The following is a 15,941-nucleotide window of genomic DNA, read 5'->3' as shown; positions in this document are numbered from 1 at the left end:
GAAGGGGTTGCTGATGCCATGTGAAATTCATTTTATTCCTTCCAGATCAAATCAATCTGAACAAATCCAGAGCTGTCCAACTTCCATACATTCACCAAAGGACTGTTTTCATGATCGCCTCAGTAACTCCTGAACTCAATCAATTAGAATTTCAAGCCATTTCTGACACATCCCAACAGAGCAACTGAACTACCAAAAATTTTTCAGAACAGAAAAATACTGTGGCAATTACATAAAAACTAAATCAAGCACTCTAGTCTTTACATGTATTGCTAGGAAAATGCCACTCTCAACATTTTCATTTCTTGAGAGTTGCTACTGCTTGAAGCAGGCAAATTTCAGCAAATGTGACAGGAAAAAAATGTACTAAGATTTCTTCTACCCAGTGAGGCAAAAGCACATCAGAAGTGGCTCATTTTCAAATACTATACATCAGTAATAACCTTCTCTCATGACAGATAACTGTAACAAGTTCACCTGAGTTCAGTTTTGGTCCAGATAGAGCTAAGGCACCACAGGTATCTATCTCCTACAGACTTAAGTAAGACTCACAATTTTTTTTTCAGCTTGAGTTAAATGAGAGAAAATGCAATTCATATTTCCAGAAGCAAAACTGGCATATTTTCCAGTAAGCTTCTTGTTCTCATTTTACTATTTTAAGAGTTCTGATCACTCCCAGCATTGCTGTGTGGCAAGATCTCATTTCTGGTGGCTGATCATTTCCATGGCATGATGCTTTACCAGAACCATCTCCAGAAACTGTTTTTCTTCATTTTTAACTTCAGTGTATTTATACACAAAATACCATTTCAATGGCCTTGTGCCAAAAATAAAGAAAGAGCTTGCTCGAATTTCAGTTGACTTTGTTAAAGGAAATTATTTTAAATTAATGTGGCTACTGAACTGCTGCCATCCTTAACCTCAGAAAATATATTCCTTCTAATTTTTGCTGTGAACATTTATTTACTTAAGTTAAATTCCAGCTCATGAATGTTGACCATAAGGAGTCTAAACCTTCCTGCTACTATTTCATATTCTTCTTCTAAACAAGGGCAGGCACACGTTGGCTGCATTAGTGCACACAGCCAGATCACCACCATTAAGGGAAATCATCTAGGTATTTTGGGTAGAATCTTTAATAACTTCCACACCCATCAGGGAAATGGAACAAGACAGTTTTGTTTGCAGACAGCAACAATTTGATCTCTGGTTTACTAGACGGGCTCAAAATATTTTTCCATATGTTTTTCCACAAAGAGAATCTAACATCAGCATGGTTTTACCTTTACCAGTGAATGCAGGCTCTTCTCACCAAATATATCCCAGAGGAAGGTCAGGTCTTCCTGGCTGTCCACATGTGGCTGCAGCTGGCCTGGCAAAGCAGCCAACAGCTCATACAGACCTAGAAAGTGAAAATAAAACACAAAGTGTAATCGTAGAGTGATCTCATTAATTTCGCTTAAGGTGTGTGTGAAGGATGGCTGGAACATGTCGTTTTTACTGGATCTGTATTCTGGGCCGTCAAGAAGAACACTTCTCCGAGGAAGCCAAGGAACCTTTTTCACTTTTAAAGCCCAAACAGGTATGCATCAACAGGCTAGCCTAACCTTTCAGTTGTCGACATTCTCCAGGCATCCAAGTGGACACAACCCGAGACAGAAAATGTGTACAAGCTTTCAGAGGAAGAAGAAAACGCATACATTCCTTAACTTAATCGTTACTACATTTGCCTCAGTGTTAGCCAAAGAGCAAAATGAGTCATGAATAGGAAAAACTTCCTTAGAGGAGCAGAAAATTGATAGAGTGGTCCATTAAAAAGGTTTTGTGGTTTCCAAAGAGTTCCTAATAATATATAGCTTCAAAAACATTTGCATTATCTACATCCAAATTCAAGTTCTAAAAAGCTAAGACCTATAAAGCCATACATAGTGTTGCTTTCTTGTGGCTGCTCATTTTTCAAAAACAACAACCACAATCTACACAGAACTGAGTTTACCTTTAACTCCAATCTGGGCATATGCGACACCTTCTCAAAGAGTTAAGGAAAAGGGTGCAGGTTCCTCGAGGCCCTCCTCCCTAGAAGCTTTCTGGGGCTAGACAGTAGCGCCCTGTTCCACCAGTAGCCTGTTGCAGAAACCCTCCACCTCCTTAGGGGGCCGTCAGACTCCTGTCCAAGAACTGTTGCGACAGTGCCTGCCCAGGCCTCTTCAGGGAGGTGACCCAGCAGAAGTCAGTATCAACTCTCAGCACACATTTCACTTTCCAGTGGGATTACATGAGGTAAAAAGGACAGAATTCCTTTTATTTCTGTCTGCTGTCTCCAAGAGCACTGAGAACTCCTGGGATCTACAACACACAAGATTGTTGTTATTCCTGCTCTGAATAAGTGCTGCTGTTCATCACAGGGACAGCTTTACAAGATATTTAACTAGCAAAGAATCATAAATTATGGCCTGCTGATTAGTATATCCATGATCTTCCTAAAGCATTATCATATTCTGATAATCAGTGATCATTCACAACCAAATGCGTTTGCTTTCCCTTGGAAAGCTGGATCTGTAACTTGAGACGTTAAACTCAAACATTCCTGGGACTGCATGTGGGCCAAAAAGATCTATAATACTTTAGGGGAAAAAAATGTCTCCCTATTACATTCTTAAGTATTCTTGATGGTTTATATTTATTCCCTTAAAAACTTGGCACCGTGTCGAAACTAGCTTTTATTTATAATTTTGTAAAAATATTTTTAGGGTGTATAATAATACAGGTCTCACTTTATACATACACATATACAAACACCTTTAAAGTAACAACAATTGCCAAGATCAGTGATTAAGGTCAGAGGTTCAAATTGAAAATTATGTAAAAAGGAGGTTGAATTCCACTATTTTATTAGTAATTTCAGGAGCAGTAAAAGTAATTCCTTGTTGCTTGGAAATATGATTAGTTCAATTAATGATACTAATTCAACTATAATATAATTTATGAGGTATAGTTCTTGGGGGGGTGGTTTAAATGAGGTAATATATTAGAACAGCCCCAGCACATGGTAAATAGTCTGTTTCATATGTAACTCAGTGAACTTCAGCCACTGTTGTTATTATTACTGATATTCATCATGACTATTACTTTTTTAAGATTAATTTATTTTACAGAGAGGCAGGGGACAGGGGCAGAGGGAGACAGAATCTTAAGCAGACTCCACGCCTCAGCATGGAGCTTGACGCAAAGCTCAAAGTCATGATCCTGTGATCATGACCGGAGCTGAGACCAAAAGTCAGACAGATACTCAACCCACTGCACCACCCAGGAGCGCCCACCACTACTATTATTGAAAAATAAAATGTCTGAGTGAAACAGACCTAGATTCAAACCAGGTCTATACTTCAGTTATCTCACATAACTTACCTCAGCCTTCTTTCCTTCATATATTGAAAAAGAAATGGTAATCTACACATGTAATAAAACTGGACGGGAAAAATACACAAGTGCGTGCATATAATACAGGTAAGATCTGAAGAAGGCTAAGGGACTACATCAGTGACAATGTACCCACTGTGGTTACCATAGCTACGCAAGATGTCACCATTGGAGGAAGCAGGCTCAAGCATACACAGGATCTGTATTACGTCTTCCAACACATGAATCCATGGTTATCTCAAAATACAGTTAAAGCAAAGGAGAAATTGTGGTAAATATGATTTTTATAAGAATGCAAGGGAACAAGGCACATAGCCCTGTAGCTGGCACAAAAGAGGCATTTGATAAAAAAAAAAAATTTAATTATGTTCTTCTTTTTTTAATATGTCTCCTCTGGTATGGAAACCCCATTGCAACGGTACAAAGTCAAAACAACAGCTTAGCTACACATTCCACTGGACACAATACCATACTCAGAAATAAAACCACTCTAGTCTTTTACATATGGAAAGTGTTAACTTTACCCAAGTATTGCTTAACTTTTTTGTGGGAATAAACCATATCATGTTTACATTAAAATAATAATTTCTCTGTTAGCAGTAGCTCATAAACCAGAGTTTTCTGGGTTTTCTTAGCATCATGCAGTTCTAATTTATATGCCACCCTAGTTTGGCACCCTAGTGATGACAGCAGTCACTTCCCTTCAGCTCCCACATCTGGTAGCCACACCAAAGCCAGAAGAGACAGGACAGCACCAACAAGAAATGAAAGAGAGGCTGAGAAGGGTTTGGAGGGCAGGGCGAGCGGCCTCAATGCAGGAAACATGGGCAATCACTCCCACTCCAATGCATCAGAGAGGCCCCAGAAACCATCTCAGTCCATGCTTAAAACCAGGTCCCTGTTCCTACGGGGTTTTTTCTATGCACTTCCCAGAGTTCTAATAGTGAATACCACTACCAAATCCAAATTTTTTGGGTCTTTGAGATCAGAGAGCAAGTAATTAGAGTTTAGATAATAAGGGATATCTTGAACAATCTTCCCTATATCTACCTAAATCTAATTAATTTTACCAAAATCTGAGCAACTACCGGGATGGCACTCCTCTGTCATTGTTCAAACTCATGTGCGCTTCATCCCAGTACATCATTGTGGTACCTACCTAAAAGTCTAAGACAAATCAGACATGATTGCCATTCCAGGACTTAACAGTGTAGAGGGCAAGCACAGACAGGTCTGTTAGGAAGTGCAGAGCGGGGTTAGACTGTGTGGTGAGGCAATTCCTCTAAAAAAGGAAGAAGACATCAGGGAAGGTTCCAGCAAAGAATTGCACCCAAGTTACATCTTTAAAGTCTACATTCCTGGGCAGCCCGGGTGGCTCAACGGTTTAGCACTGCCTTCAGCCCAGGGCCTGACCCTGGGGACCCGGGATCAAGTCCCATGTCGGGTTCCCTGCATGGAGTCTGCCTTCTCCCTCTGCCTGTGTCTCTGCCTCTGTGTGTGTGTGTGTGTGTGTGTGTGTGTGTGTCTTGTGAATAAATAAATAAAATCTTTAAAAAAATGAAAAATAAAGTCTACATTCCTAAGATCAGCATTTATGAGTTCTCCCATTTGGAGAACTACGTTAGTTCCTCTATACAGGTCGGTATAGAATATGCCACCACTCTACTCCAAAGATCTTACACCTTGGGTAACATAGAATATGTATTATATATGCCCAAAGAGAAAGTAATCTTATTTATAATGTCTCCTCTTTGGGGCAACTGGGTGGTACAGCCAGGTGAGTGGCTGACGCTAGGTCTCAGCTCAGGTTGTGGTCTTGGAGTTACAAGTATAATAATTTAGATACTTGGGTTTTGCCCCACTTCCATATTTCATGCATTTTATTTAAATTCTTCATAATGACTTCTTTATCACGAGTACCACTTGTGGAATTTGGAATTGGAAGAGATCACCTTCACTTCTAATTATTTTACCTATAACACTTTTTTGAATGCGTGGGAGATGCCTTCACTAAGAATCTGGGTAAAGCTGGTTGCTTTTGCATCTGTTCTACAGCTCTATGGTTTTTATCTCCACAACAAAACCACTTAACTACACTCTAAGTGTCTCTAGTATTTGCAGGTGTGAGGTTTTTGACCCCTCTACAAGAAATATTAACTAAATCTACTTTAAACTTCCTTATATCTTTAAAAACAACAAAAACAACCCTCTCAAATGATATCCCCATGACTCCAAAGATAGAAATTTGGGTTATATGAGACTAGCTAGGGCTTCTCCAATCAACACATGTTTGTGTAAGCCAATAACAAAGAAAAGGGTCTTTAAGAAATTTTGTAAAGGCTTGACTATAAGCCACCTCTCTTCTCTCAGAGATCATTTTAATAGTGGAAAGGAAACCCCCTCATATTTGGGTGCACAGGATACAAGACACTGTCAAAGACACACATGAAAAAATTATCTCCTAATAATGTTCCAGCAGAAAAAAGGCAATATTTTTGTATTAAGGACTTTATATACTGAAAGACAAGAAGGTAACAGCAGCAAAACTAAAACACAACAAGGCTCAGTGGATTAGCATGTACAATAATTATAGCAATTTCAAGGAGGGAGCCATCAGTAAAGGTCAAGGAAGGTTATGCTAGTGCTGGCGGGATGTGAGTTGGGGTTGGAAGGAAGGAACATAGGGCCTGGAAGGGTGCATAGCAGCATGAAGGACACCCAAGAAGGAAAGTCAGCAATAATCATGTAAATGTATAGATTTCTGAAAGACACTAAAATTCTGTAAAGCTGAAGAAAACACTGGGAAGTACTCAAACCCCAGTTTCGGCTTTGTATGTTTGCCTCAGTCCAATCCAGAAACAAGAGCTGTGCCATAATTTGAAGCAGGAAAGTTTAATATAAATATATAACGGAGGATTATCTATGAAGTGGTAAAACCATAATCTTTACCTAGGATACCTGTGGCTGAAGGAGATGACCCTAAAGGGAAAAATTGTGGAAGAGGAGCTCCCTCCCCAGGACTAGGACTCTTAGCTCCTTAGAGGTGGTGCAATTACAACCCAGCAGAAGGATGGGTTTCCCTCGGCCACAGCTTGCCCACTGTCACCAGGCCAGCAGGAAACACCCCTCCAGGGTACAGGTGGGCAGAGAACCATGGCTGGGACTGTCAAGCTGGAAATGCTTTGCGAGGTTAGAAGTGGGTAGAGCCTGGGTGGCTGGAAACCACAGCCAGGACAGGAAAGCCAAAATAATCCCCGAAGGTGGGCAGAAAAGTGTGAAAGGTACTGACAAACAGAACAGCCTCCTTGGGGTGTTGGCTATGCAAGACTGGGAAGGTGACTTCCGGGGTGCCTGAGAGACCCACCAAGAACTTTCCTTTAGAGGGGTAGCTGAAACTCAAGAGGAAGCTGTCCACCCGGGTGTCACCAGAACTCAAAGGGGGTAGGTACCATGCGATGCTTCCCACATGTGCTGCTGCTGATCCCACGGGAGGAACAGAAAGAAGTGACACACACCAAAACAAGGAACCTCTTCCTCCCGTAGTGTGCCAGTGGTGACCTCCCCTGACGACGCTCAGCATCATGCCAGCTGCACAGAATACTTAAAGGGCCCTGCTGAACTTTCACAGGGCAGGCAGGAAAATATGGATGTGGAGCAGAGAGGCAATAAAATGATACCCAGCCCAATCTTCTACACATAGATTTCAGTGTGGGCGGATATGCGTGTGTGCAGGGCAACGACGTTCTCCTCTGTCAGGGAGGAGGGACGTGGTCTTTCTGCTTTTATTCTGGAGCAGTTATCTGTTGCTTAGCAGTGGGGACACAATGAAAAACATTTAATCAGTACTTCGTGAAGGTAAAGATTTTACTAATACGGATTTTGAAAGAGAAAAGTATTACATCAAAGGCTTGCATTTACAATGTGTGCCTATGTTGACAGTATGCGAAGCCTGGACCCAACAGCTCAGTTAGAGGATGTTAACTAAGTGACAGTTCTCAGTTCAAAGGCGACAAACGAAGAACACTCATGTCTAGCCAAAGAGAGCTCTCTCAACTTCAACCTCCACAAAAATGCCTAGTGTCTATAAAAGATGGTAGAAATAGAGTGCTGTTTAAAACAAAAAGTGAACAAACAAACAAAAAAAAACCCTAAAACTGGGAAAATATAAAGTACAAAGAGCAAAACTTTCAGAGCCAAGAAGCTAACTGTAGAGAGACGCACAGGTGTTTTAAGATTTTTAAACAGGTCACTGATGCCTGCTCTTTAGGAAGTAAATATTGTACTCTACTCTGCCCTTCCCAAGGGATGTTAGATGGCAAATGCTGGCTGTCTGAAATCATAAAAAATATACTAATGAGAATACCTGAATACAGACTTAATTGCTCATTCTGCAAGCCAGTCCATTAAGCCATTGCATATATAGACCACGATCTTAATTTAACTTCACTGATTCATCTGAAGTTAACATGTACCACAGCTGGCTTCTCTGTAGCCTCACTACACTGAAAGATAAACATCCATCATTTTCCTCAAAGATAATAACCTATGGGATCCCTGGGTGGCGCAGCGGTTTGGCGCCTGCCTTTGGCCCAGGGCGCGATCCTGGAGATCCAGGATCGAATCCCACATCGGGCTCCCGGTGCATGGAGCCTGCTTCTCCCTCTGCCTATGTCTCTGCGCCTCTCTCTCTCTCTCTCTGTGACTATCATAAATGAATAAAAATTAAAAAAAAAAAAAGATAATAACCTAAATACTTACTCCCCACCTCCAACAACTTATGGTTACGAGTATGTTCTTGAGGCTTTTTGAGCCCCAGGCAACAGAAGTGACAAAGGGTCTGTGGTAGGATTCTACATACAGATTGATTTACTTCTATGCCTTAGCAACTTCAGGTTGTCCTGCGACTTTTTCTTAGGAGAGTAATTTTGTAAAACTAAAGTCACAATTCTATACTAATCCTATTATCTTAATATAAAATACACGTTCTATAACAGGCCAGTGTTTGATCAAGGTTTAGTGTAGGTAGACAACATTGACCTAATCCACAAGGGAGTGTAACCACATTGAATAAACAATTCACTCAAAGATATAACGTATTAATCGAAGATTATTATGAGTTATTATCATCTGGGATTGAGATTTCATTACTCAATAAGATTACTCAAGTCACTGGACTTTGGATGTTCACTTTATTTTAAAGATTTCTTTATTTAGCTTAGAGAGAGAGAGAGAGAGAGAGAGAGAGAATATACAAGCATGGAGAGGGGCAGAGGAAGAGAATCTCAAGTAGACTCCCGGATGAGCCCAGAGCCCAACACAGGGCTCAGTCTCACCACCCTGAGAGCATGACTTGAGCCAAAATCAACAGTCCACCGCTTAACCAACTGAGCCACCCAGGTAATTTAAAAAAATAGCCACCAGGTAAGGATAATAATTTTAACTGTAGGTAAAAAAAGGTCCCCATAGTCCTTTAGTCATAGTCAAACTCTCTACAGTTTGCACCTTGCCTAAAAAAACTCATTATTAAAAATTATGTCTATTTCTTCCCTTTTCTCTCCCCTCCTTAATCTTTCCTTCCTATCACCAACTAAAAAGCTTCCTAAAATAATAGTAATAATTATTACCAGGTGCAAGTCCTAGTAATAATAATCCCACCTAATACTTACCAAGCTAAGGTAAGTGCTTTACAAGGATACCTCACCTACTGCCCTTCATAAGCAGGTTCCATTACTACCTTCCTTTTACAGGAGGAAATACATTTAGCCCTGTAAGTGGCATACCTAGGATGTAACTTCATTTCTGCCCATTCCTCTGTAATAATCCCACCATTTAAATCTCCTACTAAAAAATCTTACCTTAAAGAAAAGAGTTGAAGCCCTACCCTAATACCCAAATTAGAGATGGATCAAATATATCAAATATAAAGTAGTGCAAGATTTCATAGACTAGTTTTGTCACATTGAAGTTAAATGCTTTTCTTAACAAAGATAGATAGATGATAGATACATAGATAGAGATAGATGAGAGAGAAAGAGATAGAAAGAAAAAAGAAAAGAAAGAAGAAAGAAAGAAGAAAGAAAGAAAGAAAGAAAGAAAAGAAAGAAAGAAAGAAAGAAAGAAAGAAAGAAAGAAAGAAAGAAAGAAAGAAAGAAAGAAGGAAAGAAAGAAAGAAATGGCTGATAGACTTTATAATAAAATTTTCACACATCAAAAAGAAAGAAAAACTCAAAGAAGTTTGCAGAGAAACTGCTAAAATTTATTTGCACCAAGCAAGCCATTGATATTAAGTACAAGAGATGAATAAAAGGACAGAAACATGGGGACTGGCATGTTAGCAGGCAGATGTGGCAGATGAGATGGCCCCCAGTGTTCAATCTGGCACATAATTTTAAATAATTTTGAAAAGACAAGCAAAGCATATCACTTCCTCTTATTAATTTAGGAAACATATTTGCAAATACCCAGGGGCACCTTCTGGCACAGTCCAGAGAACACGTGACCCTTGATCTCAGGGAAATGACTTCAAGCCCCACATTGGGTGTAGAGATTACTTAAATAAGTAAATAATTTTTAAAAAATAAATAAATTTTTAAATGCCCAGTCTTGGGCAGCCCGGGTGGCTCAGCGGTTTAGCACCACCTTCAGCCACAGGGCCTGATCCTGGAGACCCGGGATCAAGTCCCACATCAGGCTCCCTGCATGGAGCCTGCTTCTCCCTCTGCCTGTGTCTCTGCCTCTCTCTCTCTCTCAATGTGTGTGTGTGTCTCTCATGAATAAATAAATAAATAATAAAATCTTTTTAAAAATTTAAAAACTTAAATTAAAATTTAAAAATTTAAAAAAAAAAATAAATGCCCAGTCTTGGCAAAGGTGTGGGAAGACAAGCCCAGCAGTCATCTGTTGGGATAAACATTCATTCATTCAACCAGCATTTATTGAACACCTTAAGTTCTATGTGCCAGATGCTGGTCAAGGGGTTTGGGATGTATCAGTAAACCACAAAGACAAAGATCCCTCCCTTCATGGAACTGTAGGAGGAAGACCAATGGTAAGTATTACAAGTAAACCACACAATATGTTGGAAGGTGACAAGTACTGACAGAAAAAGACAAAGTAGGGGCACCTGGGAGGCTCAGTCAGTTGAACTTCTTCTGACTCTTGATTTTGGCTCAGAACACAATCTCAGGGTCCTAAGATTGAGCCCCACATTGGGCTCTGTGCCCAGTGCAAAGTCTCCTTGAGATTCTCTCCCTCTACTCCCTCTGCCCCTGCCCCCATGCTCTCTAAATAAATAAAATCTTTCAATAAAGAACAAGTAGAGCAGTGTAAGATAGATCCATCTCTGGGCCACTGGCCTGTGGCAATGACAAATTAAGGAGTCTGGGTGCACCACAATGAGAAAGTGACAAATGAGCAAAGATTCAAAGGTGAAGGAGTTAGCCATGTGAGTAACTGAGAGACAAGCATTGCAGGCAGACAGATCAGACAATACAAAAACACAAACCTCTAAGAGACAGAGCATGCCTGGAGTATCTGAGGAAGGGCAAGGAGTCCAGGGTGACTCAAGCAGAGGGAGGAAGAGGGACACATGTCAGAAATGATATAACAGGAAATCAGGGGCCAGATCATGTAGGGTCTTGTAGTACAAATATTACAAAGAATTTAATTTCTCCTTTAGAGGCAAAGAGCAACTGCAGGGTTCTGCGTGAAGGAGTAACATGATATTATATTTTAAAAAGCATCATTCCAGCTGCTAAATTGAGAAGAGACAGCAAGGGAGCAAGGACAGAGGCAGAGAAGCATGTCAGAGCATCAACGCACTGATCCAGGCACACGATGATGATGGCCTGCATCCAGCTGGCAGCCAGTGCAAGTTATAGAAGTATTCCAATTCTGGAGATGTTCTGAGGCCAGAGCTAGTTATGGATTTCTGTCTGAATGAGGGTTACGGGATAAAAAAAGAATCAAAGACTCCTCTAAGACTAACTGAAGTTGCCATCAGCGTGACAGGGAAGGTCAGCGTTCAATATGTTAAGTTCCAGATATCTATTGGGTATCTGAGCGGAGATGCAGTAGGCAGCTGGATACAGGAGTCGGGAGCTCAGCAGAGCAGTCTGCGCCAGAGGTCTATATTTACGAGCCATTGGCATATGGATTGTATCTAAAGCTCTGAGCCTGGAAGAGATCCTCAAGGTCATGAGTGTAGAAATAAAAGAGGAGCCAAGGACTGAGGCCTGGCAGGTGAAGGAGAAGAGCAACTGACCATCAGCAAGGTGATATCCAGGAAACCAAGTGTGCCAAAGAAGAACAAGTAATCCACTACTTCAAATACCATCGACAGGCCAGGTGGAAGAAGGACCGAGGTCACCCATTGGATTCAGCGACATGAGCTTATGAATTCTAGCATCATGGTGAGTGCAGAGCTGAGATGAAGAGCACTGAAAATAGAAACATGTTGGAAATAGAAAACACAGACAACTTCTACAAATACAGACACCCCTCACGATCTCACCCAAGAGAACCGATGTTTGTAAGGGAATGGGAGTGAAGATGTTTGTAAGATGAGGAAAGAGGGGGGAAAAAAAAACAGGCCAGCATATTTGTGTGGTTATGGCACTGATCCCTACAAAGAAATTTTGACACTGCAAGGGAGGGGGGACCTGCTCTTCTGTCCTGCAGCAGATGGGGAGGAACAGGGTCTGGTGCACAAGTGGAGGGATGGCATTAAACACAATTGTGGCTGGTTCACCGACAGCCCTGAAGAGGAAGGCTGAATATGGGGGACATGTGGTACAGGGAACATGTGGCCGCTCCTTTAGGATGGAGGCAGCCCACAGTATTTTCAGTAAACTAGAAAATGTGGTCACCTGCTGAGGGTGAGGGGAAGGAAGAAGTGTTTGCATCTGAAAGAAAAGACTGAAAGAGGCATCTGGGAGAATGGAAAAATGAATAAAGCAGGGAAGTCATAAATTGGGGTACATTACTGACAATACGACAATTGAAAGCTGGCATTCCCTTTGATCCAGTGATTTCCTCATTTAGGCACTCATTCATTACACTTCCAGAAAGCCCAGAGGGCCACCTACACCACCAATCCACCACTGCTATCAGTGTGCCATTTAGGAAAAGAAACCAGAACAGGAAACAATTACTTTCCTTTTTTTGCCATATACATTTCTGCACTACTTGAGATTTTACAAAATTGATATTACTTTTATAATTTTAATAATTTTGCTGCTGGGTAATAATCTGACATAAACCTTTCTGCAGCCCTATCGCTCACAACTTCCCCCAAAATTCCATTCCAGCCACAGATGCTGGCTTCTTGCTATTCCCTGAAAGCATAAGTCTAGCCATGCAATCTTATCCCAATGCACTAAATAGTTAACTTTCTGGTGACAGCTACTGCTGTCTTCTTCCCCTCCTTCAGGACCCTGGAGAATATCTGAAAGACAAAACAATCATGCTAACATACTTCCTTCAAGTTTCACAAGCAGGTTTATTAACATAACACACTTGACAATTTTTCAAGGAGTGTGGAAGGAGGCAAAGTCTGAGACCCTGTGCATTTCAAAATGCCACCTGCTCCCTTTCCCACCTCACTCTGCAAAGATGCAGTGCTGGCCGTGTGCCAGGCACTGTTCAGGACTGGGGCTGCAAAGTTGCAGGCAAGGGGAAAGGCAAACAGATTCATCCCCCGGGTGTAGTGCAGGAAGCTGTAGGGAAAGCAAAACCAGAGTTGTAACTGTGAACGGCACATTAGAAAGGGAGCGCATGGCCAATGCGAACATCAGGGGAAGCTTCTTCCCCAGTGGAGGGACCACAGTGCTGACTTCAGGGAAGCACAGACCTTAACTGGAGGAACAGGAAAAGAACCGCACTTACAAAGGCCCTGGGGTAGGACACCAAAAGACAGAACTACAAATCCCGATTCCACCACTGGGAATTAACATCTCTGTGCTGCTATCTTTAATCTGTAAAGTTGACACAGCAGGACTGACCTCAAGGACTGTCATGAGGATTTTCTTTTTAAATTTTTTTATTTATTTATTTATGATAGTCACACACACACAGAGAGAGAGAGAGAGAGAGAGAGAGAGGCAGAGACACAGGCAGAGAGAGAAGCAGGCTCCATGCACCGGGAGCCCGACGTGGGATTCGATCCCGGGTCTCCAGGATCGCGCCCGGGGCCAAAGGCAGGCGCCAAACCGCTGCGCCACCCAGGGATCCCTGTCATGAGGATTTAAATGAACTCTCAGAAAAGCTTAGAATGCCCCCCATGTGGCAATACCACCTATGTACGCATTTTTAAAATAAAAATGAGTTCCTGGGGCACCTGTGTGGCTCAGTCAGTTAAGCGTGCAACTCTTGATCTGGGCCCAGGTCATGATTCCAGGGTAAAGGGTCCTGGGATCTAGCCCAGAGTCAGGCTCTGCGCTGCAGGGAGTCTGCTTGAGGATCTCTCCCATTGCCCCTCCCCCTGCTCGCGCTCCTGCACTCAGTCTCTAATATGTAAATTATTAATTAAAAACAAATTCCAGATTGAATGCCAAAATACATGAGAACGCCCAACCATCAAGGAGACAGATAAAAAAATTTAAGTTTCTCGTGCTGAACTACAATAAAAGGGGAGAAAGGCTTTCCACAATAGGTAAATACATGCACAGTGAAGGAGCCCAAGTTTTGGGGGTAAAGAGCAAATTAGACAGAAATGAAAATAAGTGATCACGTGCCCTTGACCCGAGTCGGTCTAGACGTCTCCAGAGTAAAGCGTGGTGGGGTAGAAAAGAAACAGGACAAAATGCTCTCTGTTCTCAGACAGCTGAAGTTCAAGGCATCATCTCATGTTCAAAATAGACATACCTGACAAACACTTGTAAGAAACATCGATTGCTACAATTATGAGGATACCAGTATCATATATTAATTGACAAACTTGTGACAATAGTGGCTTATGTAAACTGTGTGCCAGTGCATGGTACTATTTCCAAATCCAGACTGAAGGTCCAGGGAACCAATCATTTGTCATTAACACCAAACATGTTGAGATAGTTGCACACTGACCTTGCCAAACGCTTCAAGTAGTAACAGAAAAATAATATTAGTCCCTATCCTGAGATGACAACAGGTGCTTCTCACTTCCCTCCAGACTACCAGCATTAGACATAGTAAAGAAACACAGTGGATGATGATCAACTATACCTAACTGGCCATTGCCTTATGAAAACAGAATTACTCAGGACAGATCTGACAATAAACACCTACTCAAACTGTTCAATCATTCTGGATCTCTGGCCCCTTAACTCTGGAAGTGACATTTAAAAATGCTTCACTAGGTACAGGATCCATTTTGTCATCGTAAATACTGTTACCTTCATTCTTTTGGCAGAACTAAACCTTGGGGAACCCTGGCTACATCCAGAGATCATGGCAAACCAGCCAGCAGTCTAATTCATCTCAAGAGTTTGGTTGGTTGTTTTCTTCTTTTTTTAAGATTTACTTATTTATTTTTAGAGGGAGGGAGAGGAAGAGAGAGAATCTCAGGCAGACTCCCCATTAGGTACAGAGCCCAAACTCATGACCCTGAGATCATGACCTGAACTGAAATCAAGAACCAGATGCTTAACTGAGCCACCCAGCCACCTTGTGGTTGGGTTTTTAAACCTTTTCACATCAGGTCTCCCAGCAAATTTTAAAGGGTTGTTGATATAATTAACAGATTCATAAGAAAAATGTCAAGAACTCTTGCTTCGTTCCTATTTGCAGTTTAAGTGATCAAAAATTGACAGAATTTTATTTTCCATTTCAAAGTTACACAGTTATATAGGAAAACAAAAGATTCTGGGATGTGAAATTTACCAAGGAGCTTCTTCACACAAAAATAACAAAATTCTCAGAAAGCAAACTGCAGGAGTCAGAAACTCACACCAGAAAGTCCCAAAAAGGCTCACCATCTGGTATGGACCCACCCACCTCACAAGATTCATCTTAAGTATAAAAATTATTTTCTGAATCTTTAAGATGGATAGAAGAGGGGACTAGGAAGTACTAGGTGAAAAAAGAAGCCAGGAAACATCTTTATTTCCCACACAGATGAGAATAAGGACATAATGCTTTCGCAAAGAGGAAAATTAGCAGACTTGTCACATTTGTCAAACAATAGAGAACTATCTTTTCATCAAAAAAACCATCAAGCACAGACACACCATCTGGACTACATCAAAACCAATCCAAGGGCCAAGCAAAAAATAAAAGCCTCCAACATACCCAAGTGCTTGTGGTTCAGGAAACCTGAAGAGAACGAGGCAGACAAAGGATATGAACTATGATTCTGCTCACTTGTACTAGATTGAAGGGGATTCGTATCTGCTTACATAGACCTGAAGCTAAATGAAAATAATAATGCTTAACACAGCTTAGAGTTACTGGAGGGCCTTATCCATGTAATGAGTAGATAAGCAGTCACTGCTACTCTGGATCATTCACTTCAAGTTAGCAAGGACCATAGTCTGCCTAGAGAC

The 15,941-nt window shown here is 41.3% G+C and overlaps 1 protein-coding gene across 2 annotated transcripts in view; it reads right to left on the bottom strand.

The window, feature by feature from the left end:
* MPP7 (MAGUK p55 scaffold protein 7) overlaps nucleotides 1–15,941 on the bottom strand; it is a 293,058-nt gene that overhangs the window by 169,636 nt on the left and 107,481 nt on the right. For both annotated transcript variants that reach the window (XM_055334544.1, XM_055334545.1), the window contains exon 3: nucleotides 1,284–1,402. In XM_055334544.1, the coding sequence (XP_055190519.1) occupies nucleotides 1,284–1,402 (119 nt within the window). The remainder of the gene's footprint in view (nucleotides 1–1,283; nucleotides 1,403–15,941) is intronic.

This window comes from Nyctereutes procyonoides, unplaced genomic scaffold, assembly GCF_905146905.1.
Source record: "Nyctereutes procyonoides isolate TBG_1078 unplaced genomic scaffold, NYPRO_anot_genome, whole genome shotgun sequence".
NCBI lineage: Eukaryota > Metazoa > Chordata > Mammalia > Carnivora > Canidae > Nyctereutes > Nyctereutes procyonoides.
This window is presented reverse-complemented; position numbering and strand designations above follow the sequence as displayed.